Source organism: Nerophis lumbriciformis, linkage group LG18, assembly GCF_033978685.3.
Source record: "Nerophis lumbriciformis linkage group LG18, RoL_Nlum_v2.1, whole genome shotgun sequence".
Taxonomy (NCBI): Eukaryota; Metazoa; Chordata; class Actinopteri; order Syngnathiformes; family Syngnathidae; genus Nerophis; species Nerophis lumbriciformis.
The window spans coordinates 11,495,001-11,520,000 of NC_084565.2; the positions used below are offsets into that span (position 1 = coordinate 11,495,001).

The window sequence follows — 25,000 nt, forward strand, 5'->3', positions numbered from 1 at the left end:
TTTTTTTACATTTTGTAGCATGACTCAAAAAGAACATCATTTTAATGTTATTGCACCATTTAAAAAGATTTAGTAAAATGTTATGAATTTTCTTTTAAAATAATAGATAAAGAAAAAATAATAAATTAACATGTAAAAGTCCACATTTTACAAAAAGAAAGTCAGAATATTTATTTCACAATAATTTGATAAAAATATGATACTTTTACAGTAACATTGTTGTTAAATGAACAAGAACACATTTCTGATTTCCAAATAATATGTAATTTTATGATTTAATGTGTGAAATAACAGTAGACTTTTTAGAATAAATATATCATCATCTTTAAAAAAAACTTAAGTTGCAATTTTATGATAAAAACATGTTATTTTAGAATAATGTATTGTAGTTGTATGATAAAAGTTGTAATTTGACAAGAAAAAAGTTAACATTTTATAAAGACAAAATATGTTTGTACGTGAAAAAAGTCCATGAGAAAATTTGCAATTAAAAAAGGTGTAATATGTGACTAATACTCGTTAAACTTAATTGTGTGTAGTTTTTAAAATTCACAGACAAAAAAATGAATTGACATTTTAAAAGAATAGAGTCGCAAATTGAAAGTGAAATTCCCCAACGGGGACCAATAAATCTAAATCTAAAATCTAATCTAAATTTTGCAAGAACAAAATAAGTTGCAGTGTGAATTGGAAACAAGTTGTGTTTAGAAGAGAATAAAAAAGACTTACTTTTCTGATAAGATTTTTTTACATTTTGAAGCATGACACAAAAGAACATCATTTTAATGTTATTACACCATTTAAAAAGATTTAGTAAAATGTTATGAATTTTCTTTTAAAATAATAGATACAGAAAAAAAAAAAAATTAACATGTAAAAGTCCACATTTTACAAAAAGAAAGTCAGAATATTTATTTCACAATAATTTGATAAAAATATGATACTTTTACAGTAACATTGTTGTTAAATGAACAAGAACACATTTCTGATTTCCAAATAATATGTCATTTTATGATTTAATGTGTGAAATAACAGTAGACTTTTTAGAATAAATATATCATCATCTTTAAAAAAAACTTAAGTTGCAATTTTATGATAAAAACATGCTATTTTAGAATAATGTATTGTAGTTGTATGATAAAAGTTGTAATTTGACAAGAAAAAAGTTAACATTTTATAAAGACAAAATATGTTTGTACGTGAAAAAAGTCCATGAGAAAATTTGCAATTAAAAAAGGTGTAATATGTGACTAATACTCGTTAAACTTAATTGTGTGTAGTTTTTAAAATTCACAGACAAAAAAATGAATTGACATTTTAAAAGAATAGAGTCGCAAATTGAAAGTGAAATTTCCCAACGGGGACCAATAAATCTAAATCTATAATCTAATCTAAATGTTGCAAGAACAAAATAAGTTGCAGTGTGAATTGGAAACAAGTTGTGTTTAGAAGAGAATAAAAAAGACTTACTTTTCTGATAAGATTTTTTTACATTTTGAAGCATGACACAAAAGAACATCATTTTAATGTTATTGCACCATTTAAAAAGATTTAGTAAAATGTTATGAATTTTCTTTTAAAATAATAGATACAGAAAAAAAAAAAAATTAACATGTAAAAGTCCACATTTTACAAAAAGAAAGTCAGAATATTTATTTCACAATAATTTGATAAAAATATGATACTTTTACAGTAACATTGTTGTTAAATGAACAAGAACACATTTCTGATTTCCAAATAATATGTAATTTTATGATTTAATGTGTGAAATAACAGTAGACTTTTTAGAATAAATATATCATCATCTTTAAAAAAAACTTAAGTTGCAATTTTATGATAAAAACATGTTATTTTAGAATAATGTATTGTAGTTGTATGATAAAAGTTGTAATTTGACAAGAAAAAAGTTAACATTTTATAAAGACAAAATATGTTTGTACGTGAAAAAAGTCCATGAGAAAATTTGCAATTAAAAAAGGTGTAATATGTGACTAATACTCGTTAAACTTAATTGTGTGTAGTTTTTCAAATTCACAGACAAAAAAATGAATTGACATTTTAAAAGAATAGAGTCGCAAATTGAAAGTGAAATTCCCCAACGGGGACCAATAAATCTAAATCTATAATCTAATCTAAATTTTGCAAGAACAAAATAAGTTGCAGTGTGAATTGGAAACAAGTTGTGTTTAGAAGAGAATAAAAAAGACTTACTTTTCTGACAAGATTTTTTTACATTTTGAAGCATGACACAAAAGAACATCATTTTAATGTTATTGCACCATTTAAAAAGATTTAGTAAAATGTTATGAATTTTCTTTTAAAATAATAGATACAGAAAAAAAAATAAATTAACATGTAAAAGTCCACATTTTACAAAAAGAAAGTCAGAATATTTATTTCACAATAATTTGATAAAAATATGATACTTTTACAGTAACATTGTTGTTAAATGAACAAGAACACATTTCTGATTTCCAAATAATATGTAATTTTATGATTTAATGTGTGAAATAACAGTAGACTTTTTAGAATAAATATATCATCATCTTTAAAAAAAACTTAAGTTGCAATTTTATGATAAAAACATGTTATTTTAGAATAATGTATTGTAGTTGTATGATAAAAGTTGTAATTTGACAAGAAAAAAGTTAACATTTTATAAAGACAAAGTATGTTTCTACGTGAAAAAAGTCCATGAGAAAATTTGCAATTAAAAAATGTGTAATATGTGACTAATACTCGTTAAACTTAATTGTGTGTAGTTTTTAAAATTCACAGACAAAAAAACGAATTGACATTTCAAAAGAATAGAGTCGCAAAGTGAAAGTGAAATTCCCCAACGGGGACCAATAAATCTAAATCTATAATCTAATCTAAATTTTGCAAGAACAAAATAAGTTGCAGTGTGAATTGGAAACAAGTTGTGTTTAGAAGAGAATAAAAAAGACTTACTTTTCTGATATGATTTTTTTACATTTTGAAGCATGACTCAAAAGAACATCATTTTAACGTTATTGCACCATTTAAAAAGATTTAGTAAAATGTTATGAATTTTCTTTTAAAATAATAGATAAAGAAAAAATTATAAATTGACATGTAAAAGTCCACATTTTACAAAAAGAAAGTCAGAATATTTATTTCACAATAATTTAATAAAAATATGATACTTTTACAGTAACATTGTTGTTAATCGAACAAGAACACATTTCTGATTTCCAAATAATATGTAATTTTATGATTTAATGTGTGAAATAAAAGTTGAATTTTTAGAGTAAATATATCATCATCTTTAAAAAAACTTAAGTTGCAATTTTATGATAAAAACATGCTATTTTAGAATAATGTATTGTAGTTGTATGATAAAAGTTGTAATTTGACAAGAAAAAAGTTAACATTTTATAAAGACAAAATATGTTCGTACATGAAAAAAGTCCATGAGAAAATGTGCAATTAAAAAAGGTGTAATATGTGACTAATACTCGTTAAACTTAATTGTGTGTAGTTTTTAAAGTTCACAGACAAAAAAATGAATTGACATTTTAAAAGAATAGAGTCGCAAATTGAAAGTAAAATTCCCCAACGGGGACCAATAAATCTAAATCTATAATCTAATCTAAATTTTGCAAGAACAAAATAAGTTGCAGTGTGAATTGGAAACAAGTTGTGTTTAGAAGAGAATAAAAATACTTACTTTTCTGATATTTTTTTTACATTTTGAAGCATGACACAAAAGAACATAATTTTAATGTTATTGCACCATTTAAAAAGATTTTGTAAAATGTTATGAATGTTCTTTTAAAATAATAGATAAAGAAAAAATTATAAATTAACATGTAAAAGTCCACATTTTACAAAAAGAAAGTCAGAATATTTATTTCACAATAATTTAATAAAAATATGATACTTTTACAGTAACATTGTTGTTAATCGAACAAAAACACATTTCTGATTTCCAAATAATATGTAATTTTATGATTTAATGTGTGAAATAAAAGTTGAATTTTTAGACTAAATATATCACCATCTTTAAAAAAACTTAAGTTGCAATTTTATGATAAAAACATGCTATTTTAGAATAATGTATTGTAGTTGTATGATAAAAGTTGTAATTTGACAAGAAAAAAGTTAACATTTTATAAAGACAAAATATGTTTGTACGTGAAAAAAGTCCATGAGAAAATTTGCAATTAAAAAAGGTGTAATATGTGACTAATACTCGTTAAACTTAATTGTGTGTAGTTTTTAAAATTCACAGACAAAAAAATGAATTTACATTTTAAAAGAATAATGAAATTCCCCAACGGGGACCAATAAATCTAAATCTATAATCTAATCTAAATTTTGCAAGAACAAAATAAGTTGCAGTGTGAATTGGAAACAAGTTGTGTTTAGAAGAGAATAAAAATACTTACTTTTCTGATAATATTTTTTTACATTTTGAAGCATGACTCAAAAGAACATCATTTTAATGTTATTACACCATTTAAAAAGATTTAGTAAAATGTTATGAATTTTCTTTTAAAATAATAAAAATAAAGTAACAATTATAAATTAACAAGAAAAAGTCCACATTTTACAAAAAGTAAGTCGGAATATTTATTTCAGAATAAGTTAATACAAATATGATACTTTTACAATAACATTGTTGTTAATCGAACAAGAACACATTTCTGATTTCCGAATAATATATATGTAATATAATATATGTAATTTTATGATTTAATGTGTGACATACAAGTTGTATGATAAAAGTTGTAATTTGATGAGAAAAAAGTTAACATTTTAAAAAGACAAAGTATGTTTCGACATGAAAAAAGTCCATGAGAAAATTTGCAATTAAAAAAGGTGTAATGTGTGACTAATACTCAATTGTGTGTAGTTTTTAAAGTTTTCCTTGTTGTACACAGACAAAAATGTCAAGAACTAGGATGTTACTTTTTAAAATCTCGTAATTGTGTAGGAAAAAAAACAAGTTAAAAAAAACAACACATTTTTGTGATAAAAAGTTTGGAGTCTTAAGAGACAAAAAAGTGTACTTTTGTTGTTATTTTAGTTGTTGAAATAATAAGTGATCATTTTATGATGTTTTTTCTCTAAAATAGTAAATATATCATCATCTTTAAAAAAAATTAAACCATGCTTTTCAGGAGAATGTAATGTAGTTGTATGATAAACGTTGTCATTTGACAAGAAAAAGTTAACATTTTAAAAGGAGAAAGTAAGTTTTTACATGAAAGAAGTTCATGAGAAAATGTGCAATTAAAAAAGGTGTAATATGAGACTAATACTCAATTGTGTGTAGTTTTTAAAGTTCTCCTTGTTGTACACAGACAAAAATGTCAAGAACTAGGATGTTACTTTTTAAAATCTCGTAGTTGTGCAGGAACAAAAACAAGTTAAAAAAAAACAACACATTTTTGTGATAAAAAGTTTGGAGTCTTAAGAGACAAAAAAAGTGTACTTTTGTTGTTATTTTAGTTGTTGAAATAATAAGTGATCATTTTATGATGTTTTTTCTCTAAAATAGTAAATATATCATCATCTTTAAAAAAAAAATAAACCATGCTTTTCAGGAGAATGTAATGTAGTTGTATGATAAACATTGTCATTTGACTAGAAAAAGTTAACATTTTAAAAGGAGAAAGTAAGTTTTTACATGAAAGAAGTTCATGAGAAAATGTGCAATTTAAAAAGGTGTAATATGAGACTAATACTCAATTGTGTGTAGTTTTTAAAGTCCTCCTTGTTGTACACAGACAAAAATGTCAAGAACTAGGATGTTACTTTTTAAAATCTCGTAGTTGTGCAGGAACAAAAACAAGTTAAAAAAAAACAACACATTTTTGTGATAAAAAGTTTGGAGTCTTAAGAGACAAAAAAGTGTACTTTTGTTGTTATTTTAGTTAAAAAAAAAAATCAAACCATGCTTTTCAGGAGAATGTAATGTAGTTGTATGATAAACATTGTCATTTGACAGGAAAAAGTTAACATTTTAAAAGGAGAAAGTAAGTTTTTACATGAAAGAAGTTCATGAGAAAATGTGCAATTAAAAAAGGTGTAATATGAGACTAATACTCAATTGTGTGTAGTTTTTAAAGTTCTCCTTGTTGTACACAGACAAAAATGTCAAGAACTAGGATGTTACTTTTTAAAATCTCGTAATTGTGCAGGAACAAAAACAAGTTAAAAAACAACAACACATTTTTGTGATAAAAGGTTTGGAGTCTTAAGAGACAAAAAATTGTACTTTTGTTGTTATTTTAGTTGTTGAAATAATAAGTGATCATTTTATGATGTTTTTTCTCTAAAATAGTAAATGTATCATCATCTTTAAAAAAAATTAAACCATGCTTTTCAGGAATGTAATGTAGTTGTATGATAAATGTTGTCATTTGACAAGAAAAAGTTAACATTTTAAAAGGAGAAAGTAAGTTTTTACATGAAAGAAGTTCATGAGAAAATGTGCAATTAAAAAAGGTGTAATATGAGACTTATACTAGTTCAACTTGATTGTGTGTCATTTTCAAAGTTCTCTTTGTTGTTCACCGACTTAGAAAAAATAATAGAATAAACCCTAAAGAATCCCACTTGCCTCCAGAGGGAGACTCACCGATTGCACACGATGATGATGACCACCACGGCGATGAGGAAGACCAGGCCGGCAGCCGCAGATCCGATGATGAGGGGCAGCTTCTCCCGGATGCTCATGTTGTACTCGGCTGCAGGAAGAAACACATGCAAAAATGACATAAAAGTCTTATATAAGTGTTATAATGAAGGCAACACATCAAGAAAGTGTCTATATTAGCCTACTATCAAAATGACTTTAAAAGTCTTATATAAGTGTTATAATGAAGACAGCACATGATGTAAGTGTCTATATTAGCCTACTATCAAAATGACTTTAAAAGTCTTATATAAGTGTTATAATGAAGGCAACACATGATGTAAGTGTCTATATTAGCCTACTATCAAAATGACTTTAAAAGTCTTATATAAGTGTTATAATGAAGACAACACATGGTGTAAGTGTCTATATTAGCCTACTATCAAAATGACTTTAAAAGTCTTATATAAGTGTTATAATGAAGGCAACACATGGTGTAAGTGTCTATATTAGCCTACTATCAAAATGACTTTAAAAGTCTTATATAAGTCTTATAATGAAGGCAACACATGATGTAAGTGTCTATATTAGCCTACTATCAAAATGACTTTAAAAGTCTTATATAAGTGTTATAATGAAGGCAACACATGATGTAAGTGTCTATATTAGTTATATTAGCCTACTATCAAAATGACTTTAAAAGTCTTATATAAGTGTTATAATGAAGTCAACACATGATGTAAGTGTCTATATTAGACTACTATCAAAATGACTGTAAAAGTCTTATATAAGTGTTATAATGAAGACAACACATGATGTAAGTGTCTATATTAGCCTACTATCAAAATGACTTTAAAAGTCTTATATAAGTGTTATAATGAAGGCAACACATGGTGTAAGTGTCTATATTAGCCTACTATCAAAATGACTTTAAAAGTCTTATATAAGTCTTATAATGAAGGCAACACATGATGTAAGTGTCTATATTAGCCTACTATCAAAATGACTTTAAAAGTCTTATATAAGTGTTATAATGAAGGCAACACATGATGTAAGTGTCTATATTAGCCTTCTATCAAAATGACTTTAAAAGTCTTATATAAGTGTTATAATGAAGTCAACACATGATGTAAGTGTCTATATTAGACTACTATCAAAATGACTGTAAAAGTCTTATATAAGTGTTATAATGAAGACAACACATGATGTAAGTGTCTATATTAGCCTACTATCAAAATGACTTTAAAAGTCTTATATAAGTGTTATAATGAAGACAACACATGATGTAAGTGTCTATATTAGCCTACTATCAAAATGACTTTAAAAGTCTTATATAAGTGTTATAATGAAGACAGCACATGATGTAAGTGTCTATATTAGCCTACTATCAAAATGACTTTAAAAGTCTTACATACGTGTTATAATGAAGACAACACATGATGTAAGTGTCTATATTAGCCTACTATCAAAATGACTTTAAAAGTCTTCTATAAGTGTTATAATGAAGACAACACATGATGTAAGCGTCTATATTAGCCTACTATCAAAATGACTTTAAAAGTCTTATATAAGTCTTATAATTGTTTTCTTTGTTTAGTTTTGTCCATGACTTAGTGTTTGCCACTTGCCAGTGTAAATAAAGTATGATCTAGTGTAAATAAAGTGTGAACTAGTGTAAATAAAGTGTGAACTAGTGTAAATCAAGTGTGATCTAGTGTATGAAAAGTGTGATGTAGTGTATGAAAAGTGTCATCTAGTGCAAATAAAGTGTGATCTAGTGTAAGTAATGTGTGATCTAGTGTAAATAAAGTGTGATCTAGTGTAAATCAGGTGTGATCTAGTGTAAATAAAGTGTGATCTAGTGTAAATAAGTGTGATTTAGTGTAAATCAAGTGTGATCTAGTGTAAATAAAGTATGATCTAGTGTAAATAAAGTGTGAACTAGTGTAAATAAAGTGTGAACTAGTGTAAATCAAGTGTGATCTAGTGTATGAAAAGTGTGATCTAGTGTAAATCAAGTGTGATGTGAGTCCAGTCTCACCTTCAGTCATGGTCTGGAAGTACAGTTTTCCGCTGTAGCGTCCGAAGCCGGCGACGGTGCGGGCTCGCACCTGGAAAACGTAGATGTTCCCCGATTTGAGGCCCCGGATGACCACGGTGTTGGTCTGGCTTCTGACGGTGGTGGCGTTGTACTCCGACTGGTCCTGGGGCAGGACATGGGTCAGTCCAAGGAGCAAGCACATGATTGTCCACCCCGCCATTTGAAATACTACCAACACTTTTATAACAAGACTTTCAGTTCATTGCAGAACTTCACCACTGCGGACCTAAAGAACCTGATTCCATTATGTAGGAATGTCCACTCAACATTTCTGTCCAATTTCAACTTCTGATCCTGAGATGCGATACTTTGACAACAGATTATAGAATGTTTTACTGCAACTAACGCCATTTGATGAAGCTTATCATACTCATTTTAGAATGTTCTAGTACTGTTGTTAATAATTGTCATTGTGCGATAATGTAGTGGTATTGAATGCAATTCTTTGAAGACAATAAAGTGTCTGGTGCACACCAACTCAACCAAAGCAGAAACTATCATTACCAAAACAACCAAAAAAGATGATTTTGTAATAAAAAAAAGTAAAGAAAAGAAAAATATTGATCCAATCACTCATTTGTCGCGGTTTACCTGACACATGAAATGTGACACACTGGGTGGTGCACTTTAGAGTGTTGGGTATCTTAAAAAAGTGTTTTGTGGCAATTCCAACTTTGACCACAGCGCCAGTTGCTATGTAGAGTGGCACTTTCCATCATTTTCAGCAGACTGCGTCGTTGAATGAATAACCCCCCACATTTCTCTCATGCGAGATCCCCCCAGAAGTGGGGCCACATGAATACTGAAAGTATTGATAGTATCCACATCTGGATGGATCACCCCTTCTTTACATCGGAACTTTAGGGGTTAGTGTTGGAATAATTGTTTGTAAGTTATCACAAAAGAAACGTTGTATTACATTATGTTCCTGATAAGAAGATGAAGGCTGTCTTTCGAGGCCTAACAAGAGGAAGAAGGCTCGTGAAACGCCACTGTGATTTCAACACGGACAGATGGCAGGATCTGCTCAACCTCCAGAGGAACTCTCTTTGAAGTGTTAAACGAACTCTCTTTGAAGTATTTCACAAACTCTCTTCAAACTATTTGGTAACCGAGGTCAACGCTATTTACGACCCGCTGCCCTCTTGAAGTCGCTGTGGTCAGGAGACGGGAGGGGTTATCCATTGTCCTCCAACACCTGCCCCAGCTGGATCCAGGAAGAGCCCAAGCCCGAGAAATCCTCTTCTTGGTCTTCAAAGCGACCGAAAACAATGACTGTTTTACATACTTCCCATTCCAGCTGTGACATGTGTTGGTGCGTGAACATTGAACATCTGAATAAAAGAGGAGACGAAAACCTTCTTCGTCAGAGCGTGGTGCAGGACTGTACAGAGAGTGCAGTGGCCATGTCCCTCCTCAATATTGAGTCCAAATTTAATTCTGTCTCTGTTTGATTCCTTGCCTTTTGTCTTGTTTAATAGATGTCCTCAGTGCTTGAACGTGACAGTTAGTTTCTTGTGTCGTCCTGGAGCATGCTTAGACATTTTGGTCCTCCAGTGATAATGCTACTTTCCACCATGTTCGGTGAGCACTGGTATTTTAGAAGCGGCTTCGCACTGCGGATAGACGACGCATTCCTTACTGATTGCTCTCAAATTGAAGGCGGTGTTTTGGTGAGACATGCACCCTCCTGGAGTTCACGCAACTGTGTGTAACTGTAATTGTGTCTGCTGGAATATTCACTTTGATTTGAAGGAATCTTTCAGTACAATTTCTGGGTGGCAGATCAGGCGAAAAGTCTAAAGATGATGTCATAGTTTGTGGTGGAACCAGGTAAATGTCATACGGACATGGATTGTTGTTATCAAAAAAGGGATTGTTAAAGGATGAATAAGTCAAATATTCTAAACGTTCCTTCAGCTACATGGAATACGAAGAAGAAGGCGTACCTTCTCGTAGTATTGCAGCTCATAGTCCAGGATGACTCCATTGGGCTGGTCGGGCTGAGACCAGGACAAGGTGATGCTGTCCACGGTGCGGCTCACTTGGTGCATGATGGACACGCTGGACGGCGCTGCCAGGACGCAGAAAAGAAAAGAAAAGGAGCTTGTCAACAAGAGGATTGCTGCTTTGGTTGGGCAATAGTCTCATCCTGCACCAGGAACATGTGCTTTTTCATTGCAGCATTCCAAAATAAAAGCCTCCAGAGAGGCTTTGTTAGCCTGCACATTTCATACGTCATCATGTAATTGTCCTCTTTTCCCTCCTAAAGAAGAGCTGCAAGCACCGTGGCGGTTTTTTGTTTTCATGTATTTTGCTTATGAAAATGTTTAGATTGTGACTCGCTGGCTCATCTTGTGTTTTGAAGGAAGAAAAACCAACTGACTGCAACTTCCTTGAAGAGAAACCAACCAACTGCAACTTCTTTGAAGAGAAACCAACTGACTGCAACTTCCTTGAAAAGAAACCAACTGACTGCAACTTCCTTGAAGAGAAACCAACCAACTGCAATTTCCTTGAAGAGAAACCAACTGACTGAAACTTCCTTGAAGAGAAACCAACTGACTGCAACTTCCTTCAAGAGAAGCCGACAGACTGCAACTTCCTTGAAGAGAAACCGACCGACTGCAACTTCCTTGAAGGTAAACCAACAAACTGCAACTTCCTTGAAGAGAAACCAGCTGACTGCAACTTCCTTGAAGACAAACCAACTGACTGCAACTTCCTTGAAGAGAAACCAACCGACTGCAACTTCCTTGAAGAGAAACCAACCAACTGCAACTTCCTTGAAGAGAAACCAACTGAATGTAACTTCCTTGAAGAGAAACCAACTGACTGCAACTTCCTTGAAGAGAAATTAACTGACTGCAACTTCCTTGAAGAGAAATTAACCGATTGCAACTTCCTTGAAGAGAAACCAACTGACTGCAACTTCCTTGAAGAGAAACCAACTAACTGCAACTTCCTTGAAGGGAAACCAACTGACTGCAACTTTCTTGAAGAGAAACCAACTGACTGCAACTTCCTTGAAGGGAAACCGACCGACTGCAACTTCCTTGAAGGGAAACCAACCGACTGCAACTTCCTTGAAGACAAACCAACTGACTGCAACTTCCTTGAAGGGAAACCAACCGACTGCAACTTCCTTGAAGACAAACCGACTGACTGCAACTTCCTTGAAGACAAACCGACTGACTGCAACTTCCTTGAGGAGAAACCAACCGACTGCAACTTCCTTGAAGAGAAACCGACTAACTGCAACTTCCTTGAAGAGAAACCAACCGACTGCAACTTCCTTGAAGAGAAACCAACCAACTGCAACTTCCTTGAAGGGAAACCAACTGACTGCAACTTCCTTGAAGAGAAACCAACTGACTGCAACTTCCTTGAAGGGAAACCAACTGACTGCAACTTCCTTGAAGGGAAACCAACTGACTGCAACTTCCTTGAAGAGAAACCAACTGACTGCAACTTCCTTGAAGAGAAACCGACTGACTGCAACTTCCTTGAAGAGAAACCAACCGACTGCAACTTCCTTGAAGAGAAACCGACTGACTGCAACTTCCTTGAAGAGAAACCGACTGACTGCAACTTCCTTGAAGAGAAACCAACCGACTGCAACTTCCTCGAAGACAAACCAAACAACTGCAACTTCCTTGAAGGGAAACCAACTGACTGCAACTTCCTTGAAGAGAAACCAACTGACTGCAACTTCCTTGAAGGGAAACCAACTGACTACAACTTCCTTGAAGAGAAACCGACTGACTGCAACTTCCTTGAAGAGAAACCAACTGACTGCAACTTCCTTGAAGGGAAACCGACCGACTGCAACTTCCTTGAAGGGAAACCAACTGACTGCAACTTCCTTGAAGACAAACCAACTGACTGCAACTTCCTTGAAGGGAAACCAACCGACTGCAACTTCCTTGAAGGGAAACCAACTGACTGCAACTTCCTTGAAGAGAAATCAACCGACTGCAACTTCCTTGAAGAGAAACCAACTGACTGCAACTTCCTTGAAGGGAAACCGACCGACTGCAACTTCCTTGAAGGGAAACCAACTGACTGCAACTTCCTTCAAGAGAAACCAACTGACTGCAACTTCCTTGAAGGGAAACCAAACGACTGCAACTTCCTTGAAGGGAAACCGACTGACTGCAACTTCCTTGAAGGGAAACCGACTGACTGCAACTTCCTTGAAGAGAAACCAACTGACTGCATATTCCTTGAAGAGAAACCAACTGACTGCAACTTCCTTGAATGTAAACCAACAAACTGCAACTCCCTTGAAGAGAAACCAACCGACTGCAACTTCCTTGAAGAGAAATCAACCGACTGCAACTTCCTTGAAGAGAAACCAACCGACTGCAACTTCCTTGAAGGGAAACCAACCGACTGCAACTTCCTTGCAGAGAAACCAACCGACTGCAACTTCCTTGAAGGGAAACCAACAAATACAACAAATCCTTTTCAACTTATATTCAATTGAATAGACTGCAAAGACAAGATATTTCATGTTCACACTGAGAAACTTTCTTATTTTATGCAAATAATCATGAACTTAGAATTGAATGGCAGCAACACATTGCAAAAAAGGCATTTTTTCCAGTGTGTTACATGGCCTTTCCTTTTAACAACACTCTGTAAAGGTTTGGGAACTGAGGAGACACATTTTTGAAGTGGAATTCTTTCCCATTCTTGCTTGATGTACAGCTTAAGTTGTTCAACAGTCTCCCTTCTCATATTTTAGCCTTCACACATTTTCAATGTCTGGACTACAGGCAGGCCAGTCTAGTACCCACACTCTTTTACTATGAAGCCACACTGTTGTAACACGTGGCTTGGCATTGTCTTGCTGAAATAAGCAGGGGCGTCCATGATAACAACATATGTTGCTCCAAAAGCTGTATGTACGTTGTATGTAAGTTACCTATGTCTTGGGCACGAATACACCCCCATACCATCACACATGCTGCCTTTTACACTTTCACCCTAGAACTTTCTGGGTGTGGTTGATAAATGGCTTTGGCTTTTGCATAGTAGAGTTTTTCAATGTTGGTTTTCTACTGTGTCAAGCAAATATTAAAAATACAAACTTAGAGTTGCTTTATTATTATTATTATTATTATTATTATTATTATTATTATAAGTAACAATGCAAACATTCAGTGTAAAACAATAATGTACACTTAAGTGTCTTTTAACTTTGGCATTATGGGAAGCTGTGTCCTCTACAGTGGACACCTTTTTTTTTATAACAGTCCGGAAAATAGTTTATTTTTAGGAAAGTAAACTAACAATGTAACTTTTAATCACGTAAACACGTCACAAACTGATGTTTGTCTTCAAACATTTTGTAGGACGTGTCAAGTAGCTTTTTACTTTACTACTATTTCCCGCGTTGAACTTTTTTTTTTTTGCGCATGTGTCGCCTTGGAAACGCTCGAAACAAAAGTGGCGCCCTTCAATTTGCAGAACACAGACTTTCTTACCTGCGCCAAAAAGGGTTATACTTTAACCTGGACTTGTAATAATAATAATAATAATAATAGATTTTATTTGTAAAAAGCACTTTACATTGAGCAAACAACCTCAAAGTGCTACAGTGCATTTAAAAAAATCAAAAAAATAAAAAAATAAAAAAACAGCAACGCTAAAACCACAAATAGCTGCCCACAACAAGTAAAATAAATAGTAATTTTTTTTTTTTAAATTAAAAAAAATAAAATAAAAATTAAATAAATACAAAAAAATAAAATAAATAAATAAATAAAAACTAGAACAGCCTAACACATATATCTAAAAATAAACTTTTTTAAATCGAGTCATGGACAAATTTAATGTCCAAAAAAAACCAATTCCTCTTATCTACGACGAGTACGAACACACTCCACTTCCTGCTTACGGAGTTCTGCGGCAACACCTGCGCAGAGGATTCTGGGAGATGTAGTTTATTTAGAGGCTAAAATAAAAAAACTACACTAACCAAGTTTTTGTTTCATACCGTCACAGGTCACGGTTTTGTTAAGAAGACTTTGAAACCCAAATACCGTGGCATGTGCAAAACCGTTACAACTATAACACGTTTATTTAGTGGTTTTTATGGGTGCAATAGATCAGTGTTTTTCTACCTTTTTTTGAGCCAAGGTAAAGAAACTCAGTTGACAGTAAAAAGTCGCAATTATTGGATATGATTTTAAAGCATAACCAAGCATGCATCACTATAGCTCTTGTCTCAAAGTAGGTGGACTGTCACCACCTGTCACATCACACCCTGACTTATTTGGACTTCTTTGCTGTTTTCCTGTGTGTAGTGTTTTACTTCTTGTCTTGCGCTCCTATTTTGGTGGCTTTTTCTCTTTTTTTGGTATTTTCCTGTAGCAGTTTCATGTCTTCCTTTAGCGATATTTCCCGCATCTACTTTGTTTTAGCTAATCAAGAATATTTCACTTGTTTTTATCCTTCTATGCGGGGACATTGTTGATTGTCATGTCATGTTCGGATGTACTTTGTCTTTGCTCCACAGTAAGTCTTTGCTGTCGTCCAGCATTCTGTTTTTGTTTACTTTGTAGCCAGTTCAGTTTTAGTTTGGTTCTGCATAGCCTTCCCTAAGCTTCAATGCCTTTTCTTAGGGGCACTCACCTTTTGTTTATTTTTGGTTTGAACATTTGACACCTTTTTACCTGCACCCTGCCTCCCGCTGTTCCCAACATTTACAAAGCAATTAGCTACCGGCTGCCACCTACTGATACTGAACTGGTATTACACGGTTACTCTGCCGAGCTCTAGAATGATAGGCACACTTCCACTTTAAATACATTGGCCAGGGGTATATTTTGTTTTCTAGGCGCACAGAAATAAGCACCAATGGCTGACGTCTACAACTTGGGTGGCCAACAACCTGCTGCTTCCCCTCTCTGTGTGCCACCAACACAACTACCATTACCATTAGTTCTGCTGCTCCCCCTCTGTGTGCACCACCAACACAACAACCATTACCATTAGTTCTGGGCGGCACAGGTCAGCTAAAACTAAGAGAGGCGCAATGTCTGAGGGGTGTGTGTGTGTGTGTGTGTGTGTGTGTGTGTGTGTGTGTGTGTGTGTGTGTGTGTGTGTGTGTGTGTGTGTGTGTGTGTGTGTGTGAAAGAACAGGAAAGATTTATGGACACCCCTCCCCGCCTACAAAACACACAATCCCACACACTGGCTCCCCCCAGTCCCGACAGTAAAGACCCAAGTCCGGGACACGTGTTCCCAGAGTAGAACCGCAGTGCTCCATGGACTATAATCAGGGGCGGTGCAGCTGCGTACAGAATGTCGGTCTCTGGTCCTTTGTGATAGGACGGCTCGGCGGGCAGCGTCCTTGCTGGTTCCTTGCTGACCATCAACCTCTTTTCTCAAACCACTTCATTATCATCGCCTGGTTGGCCGAGTGGAATGACCAAACAGCACGAGTGGTCAGTGTTTCACCCGGCCTATGATGGTCAGCAGGTCAGTGTTTCATCCGGCCTATGATGGTCAGCAGGTCAGTGTTTCATCCGGCCTATGATGGTCAGCAGGTCAGTGTTTCACCCCCGGCCTATGATGGTCAGCAGGTCAGCAACATGTTGCAGTTCCACTGGTGACCACTAGAGATTGGCCATCAGAATAATTTCACTGGTAATTGGTAAAATACTACTTAGTATCTCTGAAGTAGTACTGGTTGTTACTATATGCTTTAGAGCAGGGGTTCGTTTTCATCTTGGGGCCCAACTTTTCCACAACAGAAGGGCCCGGGGCCCTCTCAAATATTAACGCTGAATTATAATTCTGTGAATGTCCAAACATTCACACATGCAATATTCTACACCAAATAAATCATATATTTATTATTATTATTATTATTATTATTATTATTATTATTATTATTATTATTATTATTATTGTGTGAATGTCCAAGATTCTACACAAAAAATCATCTATTTATTATTATTATTGTGATTATTATTATTATTATTATTATTATTGTGTGAATGTCCAATATTTTACAGCAAAAAAAACTATATTTATTATGATGATGATGATAATGATAATTATTATGATTATAATTATTATTATCATCATCATTATTATTATTGTGTGAATGTCCAAACATTCACACATATAAGATTCCAGCATTAAAAAAATCATATATTTATTATTATTATTGTGTGAATGTCCAAGATTCTACACCAATAAAATAATCAATTTATTATGATTATTATTATTATTGTGTGAATGTCCAAAAATTCACACTTATAAGATTCTACATAAAAAAAATCATCTATCTATTATGATAATTATTATGATAATTATTATTATTATTATTATACTTATGTGAATGTCCAAACATTCACACATATAAGATTCTACATAAAAAAAAATCATATATTTATTATTATTATTGTGTGAATGTCCAAGATTCTACACCAAAAAAAAAAATCTATTTATTATGATTATTATTATTATTATTGTGTGAATGTCCATACATTCACACATATAAGATTCTACACCGAAAAAATCATCTATTTATTATTTTTATTGTTATGAATGTCTAAGATTCTACACCAAATAAATCATCTATTTATTATTATTATGCCACAAAACGTTGGTGTGCTCCACAGCCAACAGTTTTCATCCGATCTGAACCGTTCAAATGTCAAAAAGTTCGGCTCGACCGGGAATCGTGAGCTCTCCCAAAAATGTTTTAAAATAATTATCCCAGATTACCCAGAATTCCCAGTTTTCCGGAACATTTTGCCCAGTGAAAATGAATGGGCCAATCAAACTTGCACATTTTTCACCCGATTGGAACCATTCCACATTCCACACATTGGACCATCAAACTACCATTTTTCCAAGTTATAAAGAAAATTCCAGGAATTCCTGGTTTTCCAAAGCCCTATTTTCACCTCTTTCTGGTTTACGAGTGTCTTAATTAGTATCATTATCTTATAATGGCATTCTTTTTGTTTTGTTTCACTTTCACAAATTCCTCAGTAAATTCACCAAAACGTCAGCGTGGAGTTATTGAGTCTGTTTAGCTGATTGGAGAACTAGCTTGCGCAGCTAGGGAGTCCATGACCATGACTTATGTTTTGTTTGATCAGCCGTTTTACTGCCTTGTCACAGACACTGTTTAGAAACAATTCAAGTATGTGAATAAACATTTACAAAATGTTTCGTACCAGTATATATTAGTGGCTTATTTTCTGGTGCGGCTTAAAAATGTAAAAACATGTATCTCTTCTCAAATTTAGTGAGTGTGACTTATATACACTTTATTGTCTGAAAAATACGATATTTTTAATTTCTTGTCAAATCATCTAAACAAACTTAATACAAGTGAATAGTATGTTTTCATGCATGCATATTTGTACGTGCTATAATGTAATGACGCTAGCTTCGTTAGCATTAACTAATATGCTAACACCTCAACGAGTTAGTGTGTATTATTAACTTACTACGGCAATTTTTTTATTTTGTTTCAGTTTCACAAATTCCTCAGTAAATTCATTAAAACATCAGCGTGGAGTTATTGATTCTGTTTAGGTGATTGGAGAGCCAGCTTGACTTCTGTTTTGTTTGATCCACCGTTTTACTGCCCTGTTACAGACACCGTTTGGTAACAATTAGGTGATGTAAATAAACATTTACAGAATATTTTGTATCAGTATATCTCTGCAGCCTATAGTCCAGTGCGGCTAATATATGGAAACATCTTTTTTTTCTGCCAAAATGTAGTGGGTGTGGCTTATATAACGCTCCATGGTCCATGGCTGCCCGTTATAAAACCGCCAAACTTGTGATGTGCATCTCCAAAATGGACGTCGAGCCGAAGGGATGAGCGTTGCCTAATAAAGCAATCAGTCGCTCTTCGGAAAACTCAGGAGTATCTGGTTACGGACGCACGTAGACCAAGGCGCAGCACGTAGACCCAGACGCAGCACATGGCCTCTTTTCCTGCGCCGCATTTCCTTCAAACACAGGCGGTCACCTGACACCCGGCCACAGAAAGGAAGGTCGTTCATGGACAGACGTCAACGGAGGACCACGGGTCTTAGAGACGGACGCTGCGTAAACACGCTATGGAAAGACCACTTCTTGAGCCACATGCTAGCACGGAGAATGTAAACAAAGAGCAGAAATTGTTTATGAAATGAAGGGCCGCTCTTTCAAGGACTGTCACTTTCTTGCAGCGAGGCGAGGCACTTAATGTTGGTGTTGGGGGTCTCTGAGGCGGAAACCCCAGCTGTTCAGGAGGATTTAGGCTTCAGACCTCACTTTGCGCCTGGGTCTGGGTGCTGACGTGACTCCGTCAATGACAGATTGTGTGGCTAATGCATACTTGCCAACCTTGAGACCTCCGATTTCGGGAGGTGGGGGGAGGGGGGTGGGGGAGGTCGTGGTCGGGGTGGGACGGGGGCGTGGTTGGGGGCGTGGCTAAAAGGGGAGGGGTATATTTACAGCTAGAATTCACCAAGTCAAGTATTTCATATATATATATATATATATATATATATATATATATATATATGAAATACTTGACGTTCAGTGAATTCTATATATATATTATATATATATATATATATATATATATATATATTATATATATATTTATTTTATTATATATATATATATATATATATATATATATATATATATATATATATATATATATATATACAGTATATATATGTCTTAATAAGGTTAACCAAAAAATAGTGCTCGATACCGTAGTAGAGCGCAATATATGTATGTGTGGGAAAAAAATCACAAGACTACTTGATCTCTACAGGCCTGTTTCATGAGGGGTTCCCTCAATCATCAGGAGATTTTAATGGAAGCATTCACATACCATGGTTTATACAGGGCACAGAGTGGGTGGGTACAGGCTGGCGTAGGGGCGTGGTGATTGGCTCATGTGTTACCTAGGAGGTGTTTCCGTCTGTGGCGGCATGCTAATACAATTTCGCTGCGCTTGTTGAGGGATGACAGGTCTGGGCGGTATATAATAAACAGTTTCTCTTTCAAGCATAGGTTGCATCTTTTATTACCACTATTGTAAGGTGTGCTGGATGCAAGAATTTGCCATGTTATTGAATATTCAACATTATTGTCTTTGAGGTCCCAAATGTATTTGCTGAGTTCTGTGGTATTCCGCAGGTTTTGGTTCCTGAAAGAAGCCTTGTGATTGTTCCATCTGGTTTTAAACTCTCCCTCGGTTAATCCTACATATGTGTCAGATGTGTTAATGTCCTTACGTGTTACCTTAGATTGGTAAACAACTGATGTTCTATTCTCTGTCACTATTTTTCGAACCATGCTGAACACCCTCTCTGATGATGCATTGCTGTGTGGCACGCACAAAAGTGCTTTCATCAAATGCACTAGATGGCAGTATTGTCCTGTTTAAGAGTGTCACAACATTGCTGTTTACGGCAGACGAACTGCTTTACGGTAGACAAAAACGTGACTGCTGTTGTTGTGTGTTGTTACCGCGCTGGGAGGACGTTAATGAAACTGCCTAACAATAAAACCCACATAAGAAACCAAGAACTCGCCCTCCATCATTCTACAGTTATAACGTCATTGGGCAGGTACGCTTTTTTATATATTGGAGGACCTGAGTCCGCCTGTATTTCGGGAGATTTTCGGGAGAAAATTTGTCCCGGGAGGTTTTTGGGAGAGGCGCTGAATTTCGGGAGTCTCCCGGAAAATCCGGGAGGGTTGGCAAGTATGGGCTAATGAAGTCTACTCATTCTCAGCCCATTAAAAGTCGGCCTTGTTTTAATCCCATGAATGACATATTGGAATTTGGATTCAGCATAATGAATCACAGCTGGTTATTCACTTGCATAATTAACATTTGCTTAAAGAAAAAAAAGATGTCAATATTTGTACACAAATTTAAATGTCAACCAGAAACGTACCGTACTTTCCAGACTATAAGGCGCACTTAAAATCATTTTTCCCCCTCAAAACTTATAACCCGGTGCGCCTAATGTACGGAATGATTATGGTTGCGCTTACCCACCTCGGAGCAATTTTATTTGGTACATGGTGTAATGATAAGTGTGACCAGTAGATGGCAGTCAAACATAAGAGATGAGTGTAGACTGCACTATGATGGCAATATGACTCAAGTAAACAACAGCAACATTTTATATGTTCCATTGAGAATATAGAACATTACACACGGCGCTCAAAAATCTATTTAAAATGTTTTAGTAGGACTTTTGGTAAGCTATGAAGCCACACCGCTTGATGTGCTTCAACATAGGAGTATTATTATGCTGTGTGTAACAAAATTGCTTCGAGGTCGGTAAGCAAAACCGGAATTATTCCGTACCATACCGCCTTATAGTCTGGAAAATACAGTATATCAGAAAGGAAAAAACATATACTGTACAGTATTGTAAACAAACAAAACATAAAATAAATAAAAAAAAACAATCCGTAAAGGAAACGGGAAAAAAAATACATAATGAACAAAAACTAATAGAAAAACAAAAATCTATTTTTCCCAAGAATATAACTTAAAGACCCCAGTTTTAACCCTTTTGAAAAGCAAAAAAACTGAAATAAAGCTATTTTAGCAATTTGTTTACATATATTTAATTATCCACATTAGATTTGAGTGTATTTAGAGTCTCTCAGTATGACATTGTAATCAAGTACTATACCTCATAGTGACATTAAAAGTAATCAAGTACTATACCTCATAGTGACATTAAAAGTAATCAAGTACTATACCTCATAGTGACATTAAAAGTAATCAAGTACTATACCTCATAGGGACATTAAAAGTAATCAAGTACTATACCTCATAGTGACATTAAAAGTAATCAAGTACTATACCTCATAGTGACATTAAAAGTAATCAACTACTATACCTCATAGTGACAATAAAAGTAATGAACTACTATACCTCATAGTGACAATAAAAGTAATCAACTACTATACCTCATAGTGACATTAAAAGTAATCAAGTACTATACCTCATAGTGACATTAAAAGTAATCAACTACTATACCTCATAGTGACATTAAAAGTAATCAACTACTATACCTCATAGTGACATTAAAAGTAATCAAGTACTATACCTCATAGTGACATTAAAAGTAATCAAGTACTATACCTCATAGTGACATTAAAAGTAATCAACTACTATACCTCATAGTGACTATAAAAGTAATCAACTACTATACCTCATAGTGACATTAAAAGTAATCAAGTACTATACCTCAGTGACATTAAAAGTAATCAACTATTATACCTCATAGTGACATTAAAAGTAATCAAGTAATATACCTCATAGTGACATTAAAAGTAATCAACTACTATACCTCATAGTGACATTAAAAGTAATCAAGTACTATACCTCTTAGTGACATTAAAAGTAATCAACTACTATACCTCATAGTGACATTAAAAGTAATCAAGTACTATACCTCATAGTGACATTAAAAGTAATCAACTACTATACCTCATAGTGACATTAAAAGTAATCAAGTACTATACCTCATAGTGACATTAAAAGTAATCAACTACTATACCTCATAGTGACATTAAAAGTAATCAAGTACTATACCTCATAGTGACATTAAAAGTAATCAAGTACTAGACCTCATAGTGACATTAAAAGTAATCAAGTACTAGACCTCATAGTGACATTAAAAGTAATCAAGTACTAGACCTCATAGTGACATTAAAAGTAATCAAGTACTAGACCTCATAGTGACATTAAAAGTAATCAAGTACTATACCTCATAGTGACAATAAAAGTAATCAAGTACTAGACCTCATAGTGACATTAAAAGTAATCAACTACTATACCTCATAGTGACATTAAAAGTAATCAAGTACTATACCTCATAGTGACATTAAAAGTAATCAACTACTATATCTCATAGTGACATTAGAAGTAATCAAGTACTAGATGTCATAGTGATATTAAAAGTAATCAACTACTATACCTCATAGTGACATTAAAAGTAATCAAGTACTATACCTCAGAGTGACAATAAAAGTAATCAACTACTATACCTCATAGTGACATTAAAAGTAATCAACTACTATACCTCATAGTGACAATAAAAGTAATCAACTACTATACCTCATAGTGACATTAAAAGTAATCAACTACTATACCTCATAGTGACATTAAAAGTAATCAACTACTATACCTCATAGTGACATTACAAGTAATCAAGTACTAGACCTCATAGTGACAATAAAAGTAATCAACTACTATACCTCATAGTGACATTAAAAGTAATCAAGTACTAGACCTCATAGTGACATTAAAAGTAATCAAGTACTATACCTCATAGTGACAATAAAAGTAATCAACTACTATACCTCATAGTGACATTAAAAGTAATCAACTACTATACCTCATAGTGACATTAAAAGTAATCAACTACTATACCTCATAGTGACATTAAAAGTAATCAAGTACTAGACCTCATAGGGACAATAAAAGTAATCAACTACTATACCTCATAGTGACATTAAAAGTAATCAAGTACTATACCTCATAGTGACATTAAAAGTAATCAACTACTATACCTCATAGTGACATTAAAAGTAATCAATTACTATACATCATAGTGACAATAAAAGTAATCAACTACTATACCTCATAGTGACATTAAAAGTAATCAACTACTATACCTCATAGTGACATTAAAAGTAATCAACTACTATACCTCATAGTGACATTAAAAGTAATCAAGTACTAGACCTCATAGGGACAATAAAAGTAATCAACTACTATACCTCATAGTGACATTAAAAGTAATCAAGTACTATACCTCATAGTGACATTAAAAGTAATCAACTACTATACCTCATAGTGACAATAAAAGTAATCAACTACTATACCTCATAGTGACATTAAAAGTAATCAACTACTATACCTCATAGTGACATTAAAAGTAATCAACTACTATACCTCATAGTGACAATAAAAAGAATCAACTACTATACCTCATAGTGACATTAAAAGTAATCAACTACTATACATCATAGTGACAATAAAAGTAATCAACTACTATACCTCATAGTGACATTAAAAGTAATCAACTACTAGTGACAATAAAAGTAATCAAGTACTATACCTCATAGTGACATTAAAAGTAATCAATTACTATACATCATAGTGACAATAAAAGTAATCAACTACTATATCTCATAGTGACATTAAAAGTAATCAAGTACTAGATCTCATAGTGACATTAAAAGTAATCAACTACTATACCTCATAGTGACATAAAAAGTAATCAAGTACTATACCTCATAGTGACATTAAAAGTAATCAAGTACTATACCTCATAGTGACATTAAAAGTATTCAAGTACTAGACCTCATAGTGACAATAAAAGTAATCAACTACTATACCTCATAGTGACATTAAAAGTAATCAAGTACTAGACCTCATAGTGACAATAAAAGTAATCAACTACTATACCTCATAGTGACATTAAAAGTAATCAAGTACTATACCTCATAGTGACATTAAAAGTAATCAAGTACCATACCTCATAGTGACAATAAAAGTAATCAACTACTATACCTCATAGTGACATTAAAAGTAATCAAGTCACTTCCCATGCTGGGACTGAAGCAGGACAAACAAAGCCCCTAAATCCAGATTTGTCTTGGTAGTAAAAATGTGTTGAAGGGTCCCACAGCAGCTGTTCCTGGGGCTTCCATTCAGGTCTACACTGGCTCCTGGACTCTGCCAGCCATGTATGATGACTGCATCAGGAGGCATGCACACCATGCCTTGCAGTGTGGCTTCTACAACCTGGGACAAGTTCCAGAGTCAGACTGGACTTGGTCAAGCGTTAAACCATCTGCAGGACTCCAGCAGCGTCCATTTCAAGTAGAAACCCTTTCTCAACTTTCTATTTTAGGGGCCTGGAAATGTTCTTGGGAGCAGACAAAGACTTTTAATGGCCACCTCTGTTTGGTTCTGGAGAGCTGCAGGAAAATCCACTGTCATTCATGACGTGAATACACTAATGTATTTATTGGTCATTTGCCATCAGGAGACGCACTAATGAACAATTATGACTAATGAACAACTATGACTAATGAACAACTATGACTAATAAACAACTATGACTAATAAACAACTATGACTAATGAACAACTATGACTAATGAACAACTATGACTAATGAACAACTATGACTAATAAACAACTATGACTAATGAACAACTATGACTAATGAACAACAATAACTAATGAACAACTATGACTAA

At 33.7% G+C, this 25,000-nt stretch overlaps 1 protein-coding gene across 4 annotated transcripts in view; it reads right to left on the reverse strand.

The window, feature by feature from the left end:
- ephb2b (eph receptor B2b) overlaps nt 1-25,000 on the reverse strand; it is a 368,312-nt gene that overhangs the window by 40,219 nt on the left and 303,093 nt on the right. For all 4 annotated transcript variants that reach the window (XM_061977650.2, XM_061977648.2, XM_061977651.2 and 1 more), the window contains exons 6-8: nt 10,658-10,782; nt 8,649-8,811; nt 6,611-6,719 (exon numbers count right to left, since the gene is read on the reverse strand). In XM_061977650.2, the coding sequence (XP_061833634.1) occupies nt 6,611-6,719; nt 8,649-8,811; nt 10,658-10,782 (397 nt within the window). The remainder of the gene's footprint in view (nt 1-6,610; nt 6,720-8,648; nt 8,812-10,657; nt 10,783-25,000) is intronic.